This window comes from Lampetra planeri, chromosome 41 (assembly GCF_965212315.1).
Source record: "Lampetra planeri chromosome 41, kcLamPlan1.2.h2, whole genome shotgun sequence".
Lineage (NCBI taxonomy): Eukaryota > Metazoa > Chordata > Hyperoartia > Petromyzontiformes > Petromyzontidae > Lampetra > Lampetra planeri.
Genome location: NC_136147.1, coordinates 6813404 through 6828609, shown reverse-complemented (window position 1 = coordinate 6828609; position 15206 = coordinate 6813404). Strand labels below are relative to the sequence as shown.

General features: G+C 43.8%; 2 protein-coding genes across 2 annotated transcripts in view; one reads left to right on the top strand and one right to left on the bottom strand.

Moving 5' to 3' along the window:
• Nucleotides 1–5705, bottom strand: part of LOC144732139 (uncharacterized) — a 54291-nt gene extending 48586 nt beyond the window's left edge. Inside the window, exon 1 of the mRNA XM_078613449.1 lies at nt 5569–5705. Within this exon, the coding sequence (XP_078469575.1) occupies nt 5569–5578 (10 nt within the window). The 5' untranslated portion in view covers nt 5579–5705. The remainder of the gene's footprint in view (nt 1–5568) is intronic.
• ENOPH1 (enolase-phosphatase 1) lies at nt 194–11280 on the top strand. The gene is made up of 6 exons (XM_078613462.1): nt 194–402; nt 4326–4427; nt 6062–6252; nt 6910–7042; nt 7666–7789; nt 10206–11280. Exons 1-6 carry the CDS (start codon nt 307–309, stop codon nt 10328–10330), a joined length of 771 nt encoding a protein of 256 aa, XP_078469588.1. The 5' UTR covers nt 194–306; the 3' UTR covers nt 10331–11280.
• Nucleotides 11281–15206: the final 3926 nt, after the last annotated feature.

The window sequence follows — 15206 nt, the reverse complement described above, 5'->3', positions numbered from 1 at the left end:
TGGGGGGGATGTGTGTCCCTCAAAATATATTATAATTACGGCCTTGATATCTATACCCCTTAATTACGGATACTATTGCTCGTTAAAAAAAAAAATCTATGAAATGCAGTTGAAATAAAAACACCCCTCGCCTAATCGTGAAAGTGGACGAGTCCACGCCGGCCAGCAAAGGAACAGGAAAATAGTTTCCCCCCCTGCCAGTGAGACCTACTTGGTACATCCCGACACGCCACGCTGTGAGCATCCCTCAACCACGTGGAAGGGAGTGGACGGTGGTGAACGAAAAGCGGTGGACGGTAACAAACGATGGAGGCTCCTTCTGATCGCTCGCTCATGGTGGACAATGTCCTGGTCCTTTTGCTGGACATCGAGGGCTGCACGACGCCCATCACTTTCGTGAAGGCGAGTCGGAGCGCGAAGCATCCTTCCGTGTTGTTGTTGTTGTTGTTTTGACGCGCGGAACCCGAAATATCAAGACCACCAACACCGCTGTGGATAGTAATAGGTTTTTACCCTTTCATCTGGTACAAAAACTGACACCTTTATACAAGGGGTCATGTTTGCAATAACCACAACACAAGCAAGTCAAAATGCAAACAAAAAGAAACAACTCTGATAATGATATGCACTGTCCTTTATCATTATCATATTTATTTTTGTTTGCATTTTGACTGCTTGTGTTGTGGTTATTGCAAACATGACCCCTTGTATAAAGGTGTCAGTTTTTGTACCAGATGAAAGGGTAAAAACCTATTACTATATTTTGCTACTGGTAAAGGAGGTCCCGTAGTGTAAATCGCTATTGATGTTATAGACATCATCAACCTCGTGGAGCTTAAGAAATCGTGATGATGATGATTGATGGTGGACGTGATGTGGATGGGATGTGTGGCACGTGCTTTGAATGGTGCGTGCGAAATGTACCATAATGTTTATTGTTTTGGTGCAACCCGGGCTGATGGGGGAAGGTACAGACAGAGTTCACTCTATAAACATTAAAGACAAGCCACAGTGGTGACTGGTGCGGTTGAAGAACATTCAATCAATGCTTTGGACCATGGAGTAAACAAAAACTGTGGAATGTTTCCTTCAGGTGAGGTAGACTAATAAATCTACACGAACTCTCGTCGCTAGCAGACCTTGGATATTGCCATTTAGCTCCCGAACATATAACCGTACGCAAGAATACAACATCACTCCTTAATTGATAATGCTTAGGATTATAATTGTTATATATTGCTCAAAACATTAAGAACGCGTATTATAAATCACAAACCCGCACTAACTGGTCAATGGTCAAACAACCCCAATGGCCATAACTACGTGGGAGGCCTCATCAGTGGCGGCTCCTGCAAAATCTCTCAGGGGGGGCAAATGTCTGGATGATTGATAAGGATAAGGTCCACCCATGCAATGGATAAATTAACAGCTTAAGCATGTAAAGGCAACTTCACTTCTTTAATATTAATGAAAAATAAAGTGACTCTTACAATACATCTTGTTTGTTTCTATACTCACTATTAAAACAAACCACTCAAGTTTATTTTATTAAAGATTCCACTAGGTGGCAACAAATTATATTGTTGGATGAAACGTGCTTACGTATGATGACGTAAGCACGTATGATGACGTAAGCACGTTAGGGCGAGCCCTCCCGGAAGCCATAGAGAATGCATTGCAGCGCCCCCGTTCGAAAAAAAACATCTTTGAATGTAAGTCTATGGGACCACTCGGGGCCATTCTCAGCTGGAGGGAAATCGCCCAAAAAGAGGCGGTACTCCACAGAACGTAGCATGACGCTGATTGGACTATATCCAGAGGCACAGTGACGGCTAGCGTGACTCTGTGGTTGAATGACATTGGTGGTGCGTTGCCCAATCGCCCTAATGAAGAAACCGCCCCTGGGCCTCATCCAACAGTGTATTGACAATGGGATGTGAACTAAGAAGTAATGATTTTCTCTCAATCAGGAATCAAAAGGCAATTGTCACCACTGAGATCCTGGGTTTGAATGCGGATTCCAGCCGCTCCCTGATAAAAGCCGGATTCTCAAGTCAAATGACGGCACTAAAAAACACATTCCTGCGGAGGGAGCTGGTAGGAACGTTGGGTTGCTCGGTCAATGGCCAGGGTCAACGGCGGCATGGTTTATTCCGCAAATATGCCCGACTGTGAGGGCGGGCACAAGCCGGCGTGAGTAGGTTACACGTTGAGTTTTATAAGGGCACCACGGGGTGACCAGCTCCACCCCACCCAGCCCCTCCCCTCCCAGCCCCACCCAGCCTCTCCCCACCCAGCCCCTCCCCACCCTCCCCACCCAGCCCCACCCTCCCCACTCAGCCCCTCCCCACCAAGCCCCTCCCTGCACGACGGACGGACACAATAATCCCCTGTGGGCTGGTGTAACCAGGAGGTTCCTACCAGTACAATGTTGTTGCCATACGAAAGAAGAAGACTGTAAACGTGCTCTGTCAATTAGGCCAGAGGTGGGATTCAAACGGCCAAAGCCTTTAAAAGTGTGTTTCATTGAAGAATTGGCAAGTTCACATTTATGTAAGGCAATTGTAAAAACTGACGTGGAAGTGCACCTTTCCAGTATCCTGATTAAGGAAGGCCTTCAAGACCATCACTTAAATTATTGCATTCGACCAATGCTTAAACAGTAGACCTACAGCCCAATGGATTTGCATCGTACACGTAAACAACGTTTCGCCTCCAATAGGACCCCATGGTTTCGACTAACGTTGACATTCTGATTCACGGTAACGTCCATAATACAGGTTTTTGTTGGGTTAGATCGCGTAAAAATAGAAATGTGTCGTTAAACCCGCCACCACCCGACACAGCCTATTAGTAAGGTTTGTCACGTAAACGAAAATGCCAATTCATTACTAGTTCAGCAACACCAGTGTGTTGGAGAGAAAATTCACAACATTTAGAATCAGAGCACGACGTTTGGCCAGTAATTAACAACCGGCATCATCAGGCTGAAGCCAGATTTGCCAGATCGGTAACGAATTGGCATGTTCCGTTTACGTGACAAACCTTACAAATTGGCTGTGTCAGATGGTGGCGGGTTTAACGACACATATTTACGCGATAAACCCCCACAAAATCAACCCTATGTTATGGATGATATTGGTCGCTAAAGCCCCTACTACGTGTTAAAGTCACGGTAACGTATTTACGTTCTGCAACTGCGGTCACCAATTTTGACCAATCCGAGCGCTCGTAGGTGTGGCTGAGCGTGTCCGTAGCCAATCAGCGACGTCCATTTGTGAGCTTTGTTTATTTTTTTATTTCAAGCTTTGTTGATGTTGCGTTTTCTGTTTCGTCAGTGGAAACAAGACGGCTGTCTTGCAGACTCGGCGATTTTTTGTTGTTATCTTTCAACTTATAAGTGCATTCTCTTTACGGTTATTTCGGTCAGCAGTAATTTTCGCGGAACGGATTAAAACGTTAACCGAGGGAATGACTTCAAACGCAAACTCGCAATGAGTCGACCTCGCGCTGGAAATGTGCGGTATGTAAACATCGCCACTGGGGAGACAAAGGCGGCCGGGCGTGGCGCTGACCACTCAGTCTGTGCAGGCGACACGGGGGATCGTTGTCGTTGTGTGTGTGTCTTTGTGTGTGTCTTTGTGTGTGTGTTTTGGTGTGCCTTTGTGCCCCGTGTGTGTGTCTTTGTGTGTGTGTCTTTGTGTCTGTCTTTGTGTGTGTGTCTTTGTGTGCCTTTGTGCCCCGTGTGTGTGAAATTGTGGTGACTCCGTTTCCTCTTCCGACTACGAGCGAGCATCAGGACTCAAGTGAAAATAAGTGTTTTTCTATTTATGTTACTTTATTTTTTGTTATGATTTATTACCATACAGTATTTTTTACTGTGTTACATGCAAATGTATATTTATTTATGACAATGCTTGACTTTTTGTTAAACCCTATAACACATTTCATAACACTGACCTATGGGCATTTAAAGAGTGCATTGTTGTGTTCCGACTTACAAACAATTCGACTTACGAACGGGTCTCTGGAACGAATTTGATTCGTAACCCGAGAACTGCCCATAATCGGAAATCCAGTCTATGGCAAATATAGCAAATGTTCTTGCAGCTGCCATATTCCCATATTTGCCACATAAATATTCAAATACCTCGTGGAGTATAAATGTAGGTAATTTATATAGTAAACCAATAATTACATGGTTTTTCATGAAACATAAGAATATTTCTCGGCCAATCCTAACACCCCAGCCAATTTCAGGGAAAAGTTTGTGTGTGAAGATGACAATGTCTGTAATTAAACACAGGTCACGTGTGTGTTCGCAGGATGTGCTGTTTCCATACATAAAGGAGCATGTGCACGACTACCTGACAGAACACTGGGAGGAAGAAGAATGCCAGGCTGATGTGCAACTGCTAAGACAACAGGTAGCAACATCGCATGCACAGTAGGTTTCAAATCATGATGTCCTGAGATCAGATACCTGCCACGGTCAATTCTGTTAATCGTCCCTCAGAGATAAGTAAAATTAGTAAGGGCAAGGCTGCACAACTTTGTTTTCAGAATCAGAAGTTTGTTTCTCGAAATGGAGCCCATTGAGCTAAGAAGCTTCTTTTTCAAGGGCGACTCAGTCGACGGACAACGTCAAAGTATTCCACAATTACAGATTAAAAAAGAAACGTCATAGAAGTCTTGGAAAACCAGTGGTGATTGTGGCTGTGCTGTAGAGCCACTCTCCATGACCTGAGAACATTCTATTTCCACTTAACCGCTTATGGTAATACGTGTTGAACATGTGAACACAGAGGATTGCATGTTGACAAAAGTACCAAAATGAAAAAAAAACATACAAAACATAACAATGTCAACACATTAATTAGTTTGACATTTATACTTCACTATACCGCAAAAATTGTCAGGTTGATCCTGTTATAAAAATATGCATTGATTAAAAATGCACTTTGACAGCAGGCTGTAAACAATATATTTCTATGCACATTACACTTGTATATTATGGTTTTAGTGTGCCCAGTGATTGCTTAGTGAAATGATAGAACCTCGACTGTCATAACAAATTTGGGCTGGAGCTTAAATATACAAAAAGGTCCTCGATATACGTCGGGGTTAACGAAACGATGTATAACGGGGACTTTCACCCCATAGGAATACATGTTAATAGGCAGATATAGTGACCATAGGAGTGTAAACATTGCCTATGCGATGCAAAGCAGGGGCAGTTTCTCCCGTAAGAAACAATGGAATAAGGTAGGGATAAGGACCGTAACTTAGGGAAATGTCTTTCATGCCAAGCAACCAAAATACATATTTACATGCAAAATACGTACTTTACATGGATGTACAACACAATATACACATTTATAACCAATTCGAAGTTCAAGAACCTTTAAACGGCATTTATACTTATCAAATAATTAAAAACATTTTTTATAAGTCTTTCGAAGCAACCCAGTACACTTTAAAACTTGTTTTAATAAAATACGTATTTTCGTGATATTTTAGTGTAAAGCACAGCATCTTAAACAGGATTTATAAAAAAAATGACGTTACCTATATTCATGATGATCTTTAGTAGTGAATGAGTTGTGTTGAAGGGTTGCGGCGATATTTTGCCAAAATATCTAAAATATCCGATTACAATGCACACTCAGTACGCACACGAGAGAACACGATGGGACTGAGAAGATGGCGAGTTGTACAGTACTTAAACACCCCCCCCCCCCTTTTCCAGAGCTGAGTTTAGCTGAGCAGAGTCGAAAACGATAATCGTCACTGGTGTTGGCCGTGAGCGGGAATTGAAGTAGGGTCACCGGGCTCGTAGTGCGCTAACCGCTAAACACCCACGCACAATGTTATCAACTCAGCTCAGCTTGAACTGAGTTCAAAACGACCTATATGCGGGGAAATTTGACATTGTGTTCCTCCAAAAGTCGGCGACGTGAGTGCGAAACAACATCGAGACGACGTATATTGGGGGCCCCCCCCCTTTGTACCACCGTTCAGGAAACAGCTGACGGGCGGCGGCTGCTTTTCATGATTTCAGGCGGAGGCCGACACGCAGCTTCCGGGTGCCGTGGCCATTCCGTGTGATGGCGCGGCGAAGCAGGCGGTACTGGATGCCGCCGTGGCAAGCGTGCTCTGGCAGATGGCCGCTGACCGAAAGACTACGGCTCTCAAGCAGCTGCAGGGACACATGTGGCGGGCTGCGTACGCCTGCGGGGAGGTGAAGGGAGAGTAAGCATCTCCTCGCCGCAGCCCACCGATTGTTTTTCGCGTTGTGCCGCGCGTTTGGTATGACGTTCGACATTTTGCTCCACGTGCTGGGCGCTGATCCATCACGTTGGAGCGAAATAGTCGGACATCGTGACGATAAAAATGCGGTACAACCTGAAAAACGCATCGGAGAAAAATATCCAGCACAACTGCAAAAACCTACGTTAGTACTGTCTTCTGTCACTGCTTGCAATAGAAGGGCTTTGTCATATCTTTGTGCAGTCATCATGCTCTTACTTGCAGCTCTGCTGCCCCCTCTTGTCTGGAACAACCCGCTGCATTCAGCATTAAATTCCTTTCCCCTTGCCTGCCGATTCTCTCGCCATGTTCAAGTCCAGGGTCGAGACTTTTCTCTTCTCATCTGTCTATAATTGTCTATCCCATGAGCTGTTTTGACACCTTTCCATGCTGTTGTTGCCTACTCTCGAGCCCTCCAGAGCCTCTGCATGGTCGCCTATTTGTACGGTGTCTAAGAGATACATTTATTTGCTTTATACTAATCTATCTTGACACATGGGTTCGTGGCAAACATGTTCAGTGCACCTTGCAATAAATCCACATTGTATTAGAAATGTTGCGATGTCACTCCACGGAGTTGCGTTGCTGCTGCTGCTGCAGGGTGTATGCCGACGTTGTGCCGGCTCTGCGAGCGTGGAGGGCAGCCGGGAAGCGTGTCTACATCTACTCGTCAGGAAGCGTGGAGGCGCAAAAGCTTCTGTTTGGCCACACAACAGACGGAAGCATCTTGGAGGTAGGGATCAAACTGGCTGAGCGAGGCACCAACATCTTCTTTGTTCTTTCGGTAAAGTCACGTAGAAGGGAAATAATAAAATTATAAAAATAAAACATAATAAAATTATTCGGCCTTACTATGTTTAATTTTTATTATTTTATTATTTCTCTTCTACGTGACTTTACCGAATGAACCAAGAAGATGAATCCCTGCAGTCACGAAAGCTTTAAATCGAGAGGCACCAACAATCGAGCAGCCGGAACTGAGGCCGGCGATAGTAAACGTTTCAAAATATGCTGCTGTCAGCAGAGCTAGCGCATTGACTCGGCCAGAGTTTTGAGCATCCTTATACAGGAAATGCCCTGCAGCTGTGAAAGTAGGCAAGTATGTCACCATTATACTATTGCTGCTTTGGACTTCCGGAGCTATGTACAAACTGGACTATGTGTCACCAAAATGGATTATTTAACTCTCCCCACATTTTCTTACTTAGAACATTTCGCTTGGTTTTGTCTGGTACTCAAAACTAAGAACTAAAACATGCTGGGAATAGTTACCAGATAAAATGGTCCCATCAAGCAGACCGGCTGTCTCCCGGGACACGGATTTACATGTGAGCCTGCGTGTGTATTGTGGTGTAGCTTCTTGACGGTCACTTTGACACCAAAATCGGCGCAAAAGTGGAGGCGGCGAGTTACAAGCAGATCTCAGCTGCCGTTGGCTGCCCAGCGAGCAGCATCCTCTTTCTTACGGACATCACCAAAGGTTTGTTATGCTTTGAGACGGATGTCTGCCAAGTGGCGCATGCAATAAACACACGATGTTTTCCCACATCCAAATGAGTAGCCGCATACGAGTGAATTCAAACTGCATACGTATAGTGAATTTTGGGTAGAAATAGGTTAGCTGCATATATGCAACACCGCACAAACCGAACCCACATTAAGTGAGGGAAACCTGTATAGTGGTTCATTCGTGAGCACTCCCACTAAGTCTGCAACAGCATACGCGCCCATAGAAATGGCCATAATAATACTTACCAATAGCATTATTCAAGCTAATAGCATCCCATAATGCTGTACATTAATTATACATAAGGACCAAATCCCATATACAACCACTACCAATCAAAATCAAAATGAATAAACATAAAGGAATGCCACCAAAAGAAAAATCACAAACAACAAAAAAGTTATCACAATAAAGAAGTTAGTCCATAAGGTCACATCCCAGACCATAATCCCAAATTCACAAAGCTGCACACAGGACTTGCAATCCAGAAGTCACCAGTCCAATCTCAAGACCTGCTGGCAGTTGAAACAATAGTGTATGTTTCTCAAACCCCCCCCCTCGCCTTTTTGTCCACCTAGCAATAATATAAATTGTTACACCACAGTTACTCGATTGGCAGGTAGCATATGGCGGGGTATAGTTTGACTACTCCCACTTCTTCCAAGACACCTGGCCAGCGTGAAAGAGTTGGCCAAAATACCCTCCGGAGGGGCTCACTAGAGCTCCCTTGTGGTGAAGGCCCTTCTGCCAGCATTGGCGCAAATAAGTAATTGCAGCCCTGCACTTTTACCTTTTATACAGGATGTATTTTCTGTATTACAACACCATGCTAAAAACGCGAATGGTGAAATCGTTGCGGTTAGCCCTTGCATTTGTACATGCACGGCCCGTTTGTCAATCTTCTGCCGAAGAGAGTTCCTCGTTTGCCCATGCCATACGGGTCTTTGTTTTTTTTTTACCTTGCTGGTTTATGTGGTTTGGTGAAGGCCGGCAGCGGTAGATGTGGGAGCATAGCACAGCACAATACCGAACAATACAATCGTACCTCCGATTAGCAAGGTTGGCTACGTACGGTGCGAAAGAAGTTCAACATACATACAAGTATAGTAGTCTCTCGGTTAACGTTTTTAATCCGTTCCACAAAAACTACTGTTAACCGAAATAACTGTTAATATAATTCAATTCTAAGTTGCAAAATATGTGAAAATCACTGAGTCTGCAAGAGAGTTGTTTCCACTGCCAATACAGAAAACGCAATGTCAACAAAGCCAGTCAAGTTCTAAATGCTCATGGACAGCATGCTCAGCCCACTTACGGGCACTCCGGCCGAAATTGGCGCCCTCGTGCAGAACGTAAACGTACCGTGAATCAGAATGATAACGTTAGTCGAAACCTCATGGGACCTCCTTTGCCAGTACCAAAATATGAGAAGGTTTTTACCCTTTTTAGTTGAAACCGATGGGTCTTATGGGAGGCGAAACGTTAACCGAAAAACCGTTAACCGATGTCACTGTTAAACGAGGGACTACTATAATAGAGGTTTTTTTGGGTTAGATCGCGTAAATATATAAATGTATTGTTAACAGACTTCTCACAAATCTGGCTGTCGCCTGATGAAGCTGGTTGTAATTACTGGCAAAACGTCGTACTCGGAGTGTAAATGTTGTGGCTTGGCTCTCCAACACACCGGTGTGTTGTACTAGTGACAAATTGGCATGTTTTGTTCACGTGACAACCCTTGTTGGCTGTGTCGGGTGGTGGTGGGTTTTAACGACACATATATTTACGCGATCTAACCCAAAAAAAAACTCTTATGGATGATATTGTTCGCGAAGGCCTACGTGTTAAACCGAAGCTACTGTACATCAAATGTTGCTGTATTGCCCTCTTGTGGCCACATTGTCCCGGAGCAGCTTGTATACCACTAACGCTGCAGTTCCTGCGTTTTATTTGTTTTTAAGCTACAGTATGATGGCACATTTTTCACTCGGCGGTGTAGGTGGATATGTGAAAAGCTCAGCTGTGAGAACGTCAATAGAAGATCAGTTACACCACCGTACACACATAAGTTACTGAACAATAATTAAGTGAAAACTGCACTTTGAATGCATTACTTTACGTGAAATGGTCAGAATTTTGAACAGCTATGTGATATGAAGAGGAGTCATTGCCAGAAACATTGTCTGTTACATAGTATGTATGTTTAATTTTAAAGCCACGTTGTTATTGATATTTTCTTTTTGAAATGTACAGAATTAGTTACACCTCTATGCATAAATACCGCTCTGAGGGATGGGGGGGGGTATTGTGAGCGATGAATTGGTCAGGACAGATATGCGATGTTGAACTGTGTCACGATGCAAAACCTTTGTCCATTCTGGCGTTTCAGAAGCGGCTGCGGCTGAGGAGGCAGGCATACGAACAATGGTGGTGGAGAGACCGGGCAACACGGAGCTTACCGCTGACGAGAGGAAGCGATTTCAGACCACAAGCACATTTTCCCTTTTGCACTAAAGTGATGCATGCCTTGGATTGAAAATTGCTGTCACGATCCCCACCCAAACCCCAGAAATACTGGGATGTTTAAATGTACAGATCAAACTTGACGCGCATAACCATTAGGTGCTTTTGTATGTTGTAATTTACAAAGCCTAAGCTTTGTAAATTACAACGTAGTTGCTACGTGTGAACATTTGAACCTTATGGCGGTACCCCGGCTCTCGCATAATGTCCGTGATGCAGTCATTTTCAGTCTGTTGATGGTCGGCGATGCTGCAATCGACTCATCTCGACGAGCTGTACACGATGCACCACTACGGTCCGTACGAGTGTTCAGGGTTTCAGCGCAATCGTCCTCGCTCCGTTTCGACATGGCGGAGTAGCACTGATTTCGGATTGATTGGTACCCGAGTCGCGGAGTTAAGTACACCCCTGGAAAAAATAGTCCCAGCAATAAAATATTTAATTGCCTCGGCCATTTTGTATTATTTGGTACCCCGGGGTACCGCCTTAAGGATCATTTGTGCGTTACCCCGCCATGCATATGGGTTTTCGCTGATTACTTTGGTGTTCATGCACAAAACCAAACACTTGGGTGAAAGGCGCAGCTCTTGCAATGTCTTGCTCATGCTACTGTTGGTGGGCCTCCGCTAAAAGGAGCTGTTAATGCACCCCACTGGAGGGTATTTTGTGCTACTCTTGTAGACTGTCAGATGTACATACTTTACCTCATCACTCGTGACCAGCAGATTGACTTGATGTCCTGTACCCATTTGTGGTGCTGGGTGGACAAGAGGCGTGAGGTTTTAAGAAACGTTCTCATTGTTTTCAACTGCCATTCCAGGAAATTGTACCAGCGGCCTCCATTGCACTCACCGTTATTGCATTGGCTCAACATTCCAATGCAGGACTGTTGAAAAAAATAAAGTGTTTAGTTAAAGGGGTTGACTAAACATCCCGTTGTACTCTGCGAGGCGTTTCTGGATACGAAGGCATGTGTGCGTTGGTGGAATGTTGACCCCAATATTTGCAGATGGCCAATTTTTATAGCATTGTGTGAAGTCACCTGGTGAAATAGGAATCGGAATATCCATCCTGGATTAATCCGATATGCTTAAAAATATATTTTTCACAGACGTCCAGTAGGGGTGGGTCTGAAAGACCACAAACTATCGGAGTATAGGAAAAGAAAGCAAATCACTAAAATATATACTATACGTAAAATAAAGTATATAAGTAAAAATGTAATAAGTACAATTCCAAAGCTTGGGCAAGGCTGCAAAATGGCCAAAACAGCCCCAGATCACACCAAGAAAACAGTCCCTCAAAATTGCACATTAACATTGAACTATCGATAAATGTGTGATTATCGACTTCCATGACACGTCGTATAGAGGGTAGCTCAGGGTACTTCTTTATTACACTGGGCACAACACAGGCCAACACTTGCTCTTCCTCACACGGAGTATAACTCAAGGTAATAACACCTCCACTGGCTACATGCACAGCTGATCACTCGGCAAGGTCCCCTCGCCCTCACTCGGCCACACCGCTGGCTGTTGGCATGACGGCGATGGAAACCACGCAGGAGATCTTCCACGTGGCCGGACGACGGAGAGAGATGTCGGTGAACAGTGACGCAGCCAGGATCCCACACACGAGCCCAGAGCTCCGGGTCCGCTCCCCCTTTTATCCCCCCAGCGTGGCTAGGCCACGCCTCCGGCCACACCCTCTCATGGAACCTTCGAGCAGGTTCCCGGAGTATCACGGCTAGCCCCCACCTGCTGTTACCTTTGCCCCAGATACACCTCCTTCGCTGATTGGTTATTACTTCTGTGCCCGTACCTGTGAATCCATTCGCAGGCCAGCAGGTGTCACCCAGTCATTACACATGGATAAGGATTAGAGTTACAAATCATATTTCTTATACATTCACGAGTAAGCACCCATCGTATGCACACTGGGGGTATCTCTCGATTTACGAAAGTTCGTCAGTTGCGTTGCGACGTCATTTTATGTCTGTTGAAGGCGAACGACACGGCAATCTATTCCTCTCGACGAGCTCTACACGATGCGCTAATAAAAGTTTAAAAGTTTTGGTTCTTATGCGCATTCGTCCTCGCTGCTGCGCTTGGACACGACATGACAACAGAATGATCCTCGCCAGGTGGGTCGCGGCGTTTATGTGCGCGGTGGGACGGAGTCGCCAAGAATAAAGTAGGTAATTACGATTTGGACTTCCGTTTATTTGGGACCCCATAAGGTTAATTTCACGTTTCCACAATTATTGACAACATTTTGGACGCTTCCATTAACGACCTCGAATTTTCTGCGTAAATTAAATTCCACCGCTGCACGCACAGCGAAATCAAGAAGCACCCTTCAGTCAGAAGGCTGCCCTAATTAATTGGCAGACGCCGAGGACAATGCAAACACCGGCGTTGTTCTTTGTTGTGTGGTTCGTGTGACATTCGATGGTTTATCACTTTATTTTAAAACTATACTGTAATTTGCCGTCATGACGGCTTCATAAAATTACATTTAATGAAAAATATTTAAGATTGTATTATTTATTTAATCAAATGTGTATATATCACATTTGGTGGATATTTTGGGAGAAAATATATTATTCTTGTAAAACTAATAATTTTGAATTTTAATCTTTTCATGAAAAACAAAAAAACATTTAAAATTTCATGAAAATCCACGTAGTCTACCCAGGAATTAGGCACAGCCACCAAAATAATAAAAATGTGTATTTCTCACGTAAAAAAAGGTCATTCAAAAAGTGTATAATGTTGGGCCTGAAAAGTAGCTCAGCTTTTTTTTTCACGTGGGAGTGAGTCGATGTTAAAACGATAATCGCATACCCGTCAACCCATACGGTTTACCCTTATTCTTGTACAGGTAAATTTAGTTTTCAGATCCATACGGCGTACAGCCGTTTAAATCAATACGGGCCACTTTTTATAATTACACGCTTTCATTTAACTCACTCTGTTGTATCCTCAAATCTTGCAACTTAATTTTAACCCACTTCCCAATGTGGTATCGACTGCAAACTTGATATACTTATGTCATACTGATGACAATACTATATTCTATCATAACAAATGCATTTTTTTTAAACATTCTTTTTTTATATGTTACTAGCAGAAGTACCCGGCGTTGCCCAGGTGAAAAATATATTTCTTAATAACCTTACATATATACACAGATGGGCTGCTACCCCTGCCCCCCCCCCCAGCCACGATCTCCTCGGCCGCTGTGCAGTAATATGTACGGCCTATAGTGTGGTGGGGTGTCGAGGCCTAGTACCGTGCAGAGCCTCCGGCCTCGCCTAGATTGCCCACCCGGCTGAGGCTGGGTACCGGGGCCGTTACCCCCCCCCCCCCCGCGCTACAATAATACTGTCTAATCGCTATAATTTTATTATCTACCGACCCTATAATAGTAATTGCACACATTGGGGTGGGGGGGGGGGAGTGAAGAGGACGTGAAACTTTGATGAATTTACCTCAGAGTCGCGTGTTAATGCGTGCGCATATTTTTAACGGGAATTAAAAATGGCGTCCACCCCGCAGCGAATGCGTCGCTACCCGTTGCCAGGGGCAACCGCCGTGGAAAACCAAACGGACCAATCGTGTCTCGCAAATCCCTCACATTTCGTCCAATGAAACTGCGTATGGTCCGGCGACACACAGACACACAGACAGACAGACAGATTTGCGATTTTATATATATAGATGTTTCGGCTTGGGTCTAATTGTCCACGGTCCCCTTTACGTTATGGAAAGCTTCAGGGCCACTTCCTGGAGTCGTGGAGTTCTTCCATGACTAGTACATTTAATAAAAGCGTGTTTTTTAAAAGTTTGTTTAAATATTACTTAGTGTCTATCTATTTGTGTTTCTCCCTTGTGATGGGACTTTCCAGGATGAACGTTGAGATTTATAAGGGCACGGAGTGACCAATAAGGTCTGAATTAGTTTGTAATAAGGTAGGGAAACTGAAAAGGGGTTGACAAGTATGTGATATATATTCTTGGTTCTTTCGGTAAAGTCACGTAGAAGGGGAAATAATAAAATAGTACACATATAAAACAATAAAGATGATCATGACGTTTCGACTGCAACACAAGCAATCGTCATCAGGTGTGAAATCCACAGCAAGAACATTTTCACACCTGATGATGATTGCTTGTGTAGCAAGAACATTTTCTTGCTGTGGATTTCACACCTGATGATGATTGCTTGTGTTGCAGTCGAAACGTCGTGAGAATTTTTTGTTGTTTTATATTTGTATTATTTTATTATTTCCCTTCTACGTGGCTTTACCGAAAGAACCAAGAATATGAATCCCTGCAGTCACGAAAGCTTTAAATAAAAATTTAAGTATGTGATAGTTTTAACTTTTTTTAAACGAAAATTGTAACTTTTTAAATGAAAATTTCCCCGCTTACCGAGCAATTTTCGCGGAATGTATCTCGCTCTTTAAGCGAGGCGTGCCTGTTGGCGACAACCGCGACCAATGCAAAAAAAGCTTCAAATCTAGAATTAATACCCCTCTACGGGGAGGAATTTCACCTATCTCTTAGAGTTTTTAACAGACAACGAGCCCACCTGATGACAGAGACTTGTGTTGCCTCCGAAACGTGATTTATTATTTTATTTCTATTATTATTTCTATTATTTTTTATTTTTTACCTACGTGACTTTACCGAAAAAACCGAAGAGTATGAATCCTTGCTTCAAATCTAGAACAAACAAAAAAATAATTGCGAAATAAACTCAGAAAACTGCTTCCACACAGCACTGAAAGTGTTGTTATTGTGGTCTCTTAATACCAGATCACCAACTTATCATCAATGTTGTGTTTGTGTGGGGTAGTGTG

What these genes read in the sequence shown, in the direction of transcription:
- ENOPH1 (XM_078613462.1), top strand. Translation starts at nt 307, where the DNA reads ATGGAGGCTCCTTCTGATCGCTCGCTCATGGTGGACAATGTCCTGGTC. An exon ending in CGCCCATCACTTTCGTGAAG is followed by an intron (nt 403 to 4,325) that starts GCGAGTCGGAGC and finishes GTGTGTTCGCAG; the next exon opens with GATGTGCTGTTTCCATACAT. An exon ending in CAGACGGAAGCATCTTGGAG is followed by an intron (nt 7,043 to 7,665) that starts GTAGGGATCAAA and finishes ATTGTGGTGTAG; the next exon opens with CTTCTTGACGGTCACTTTGA.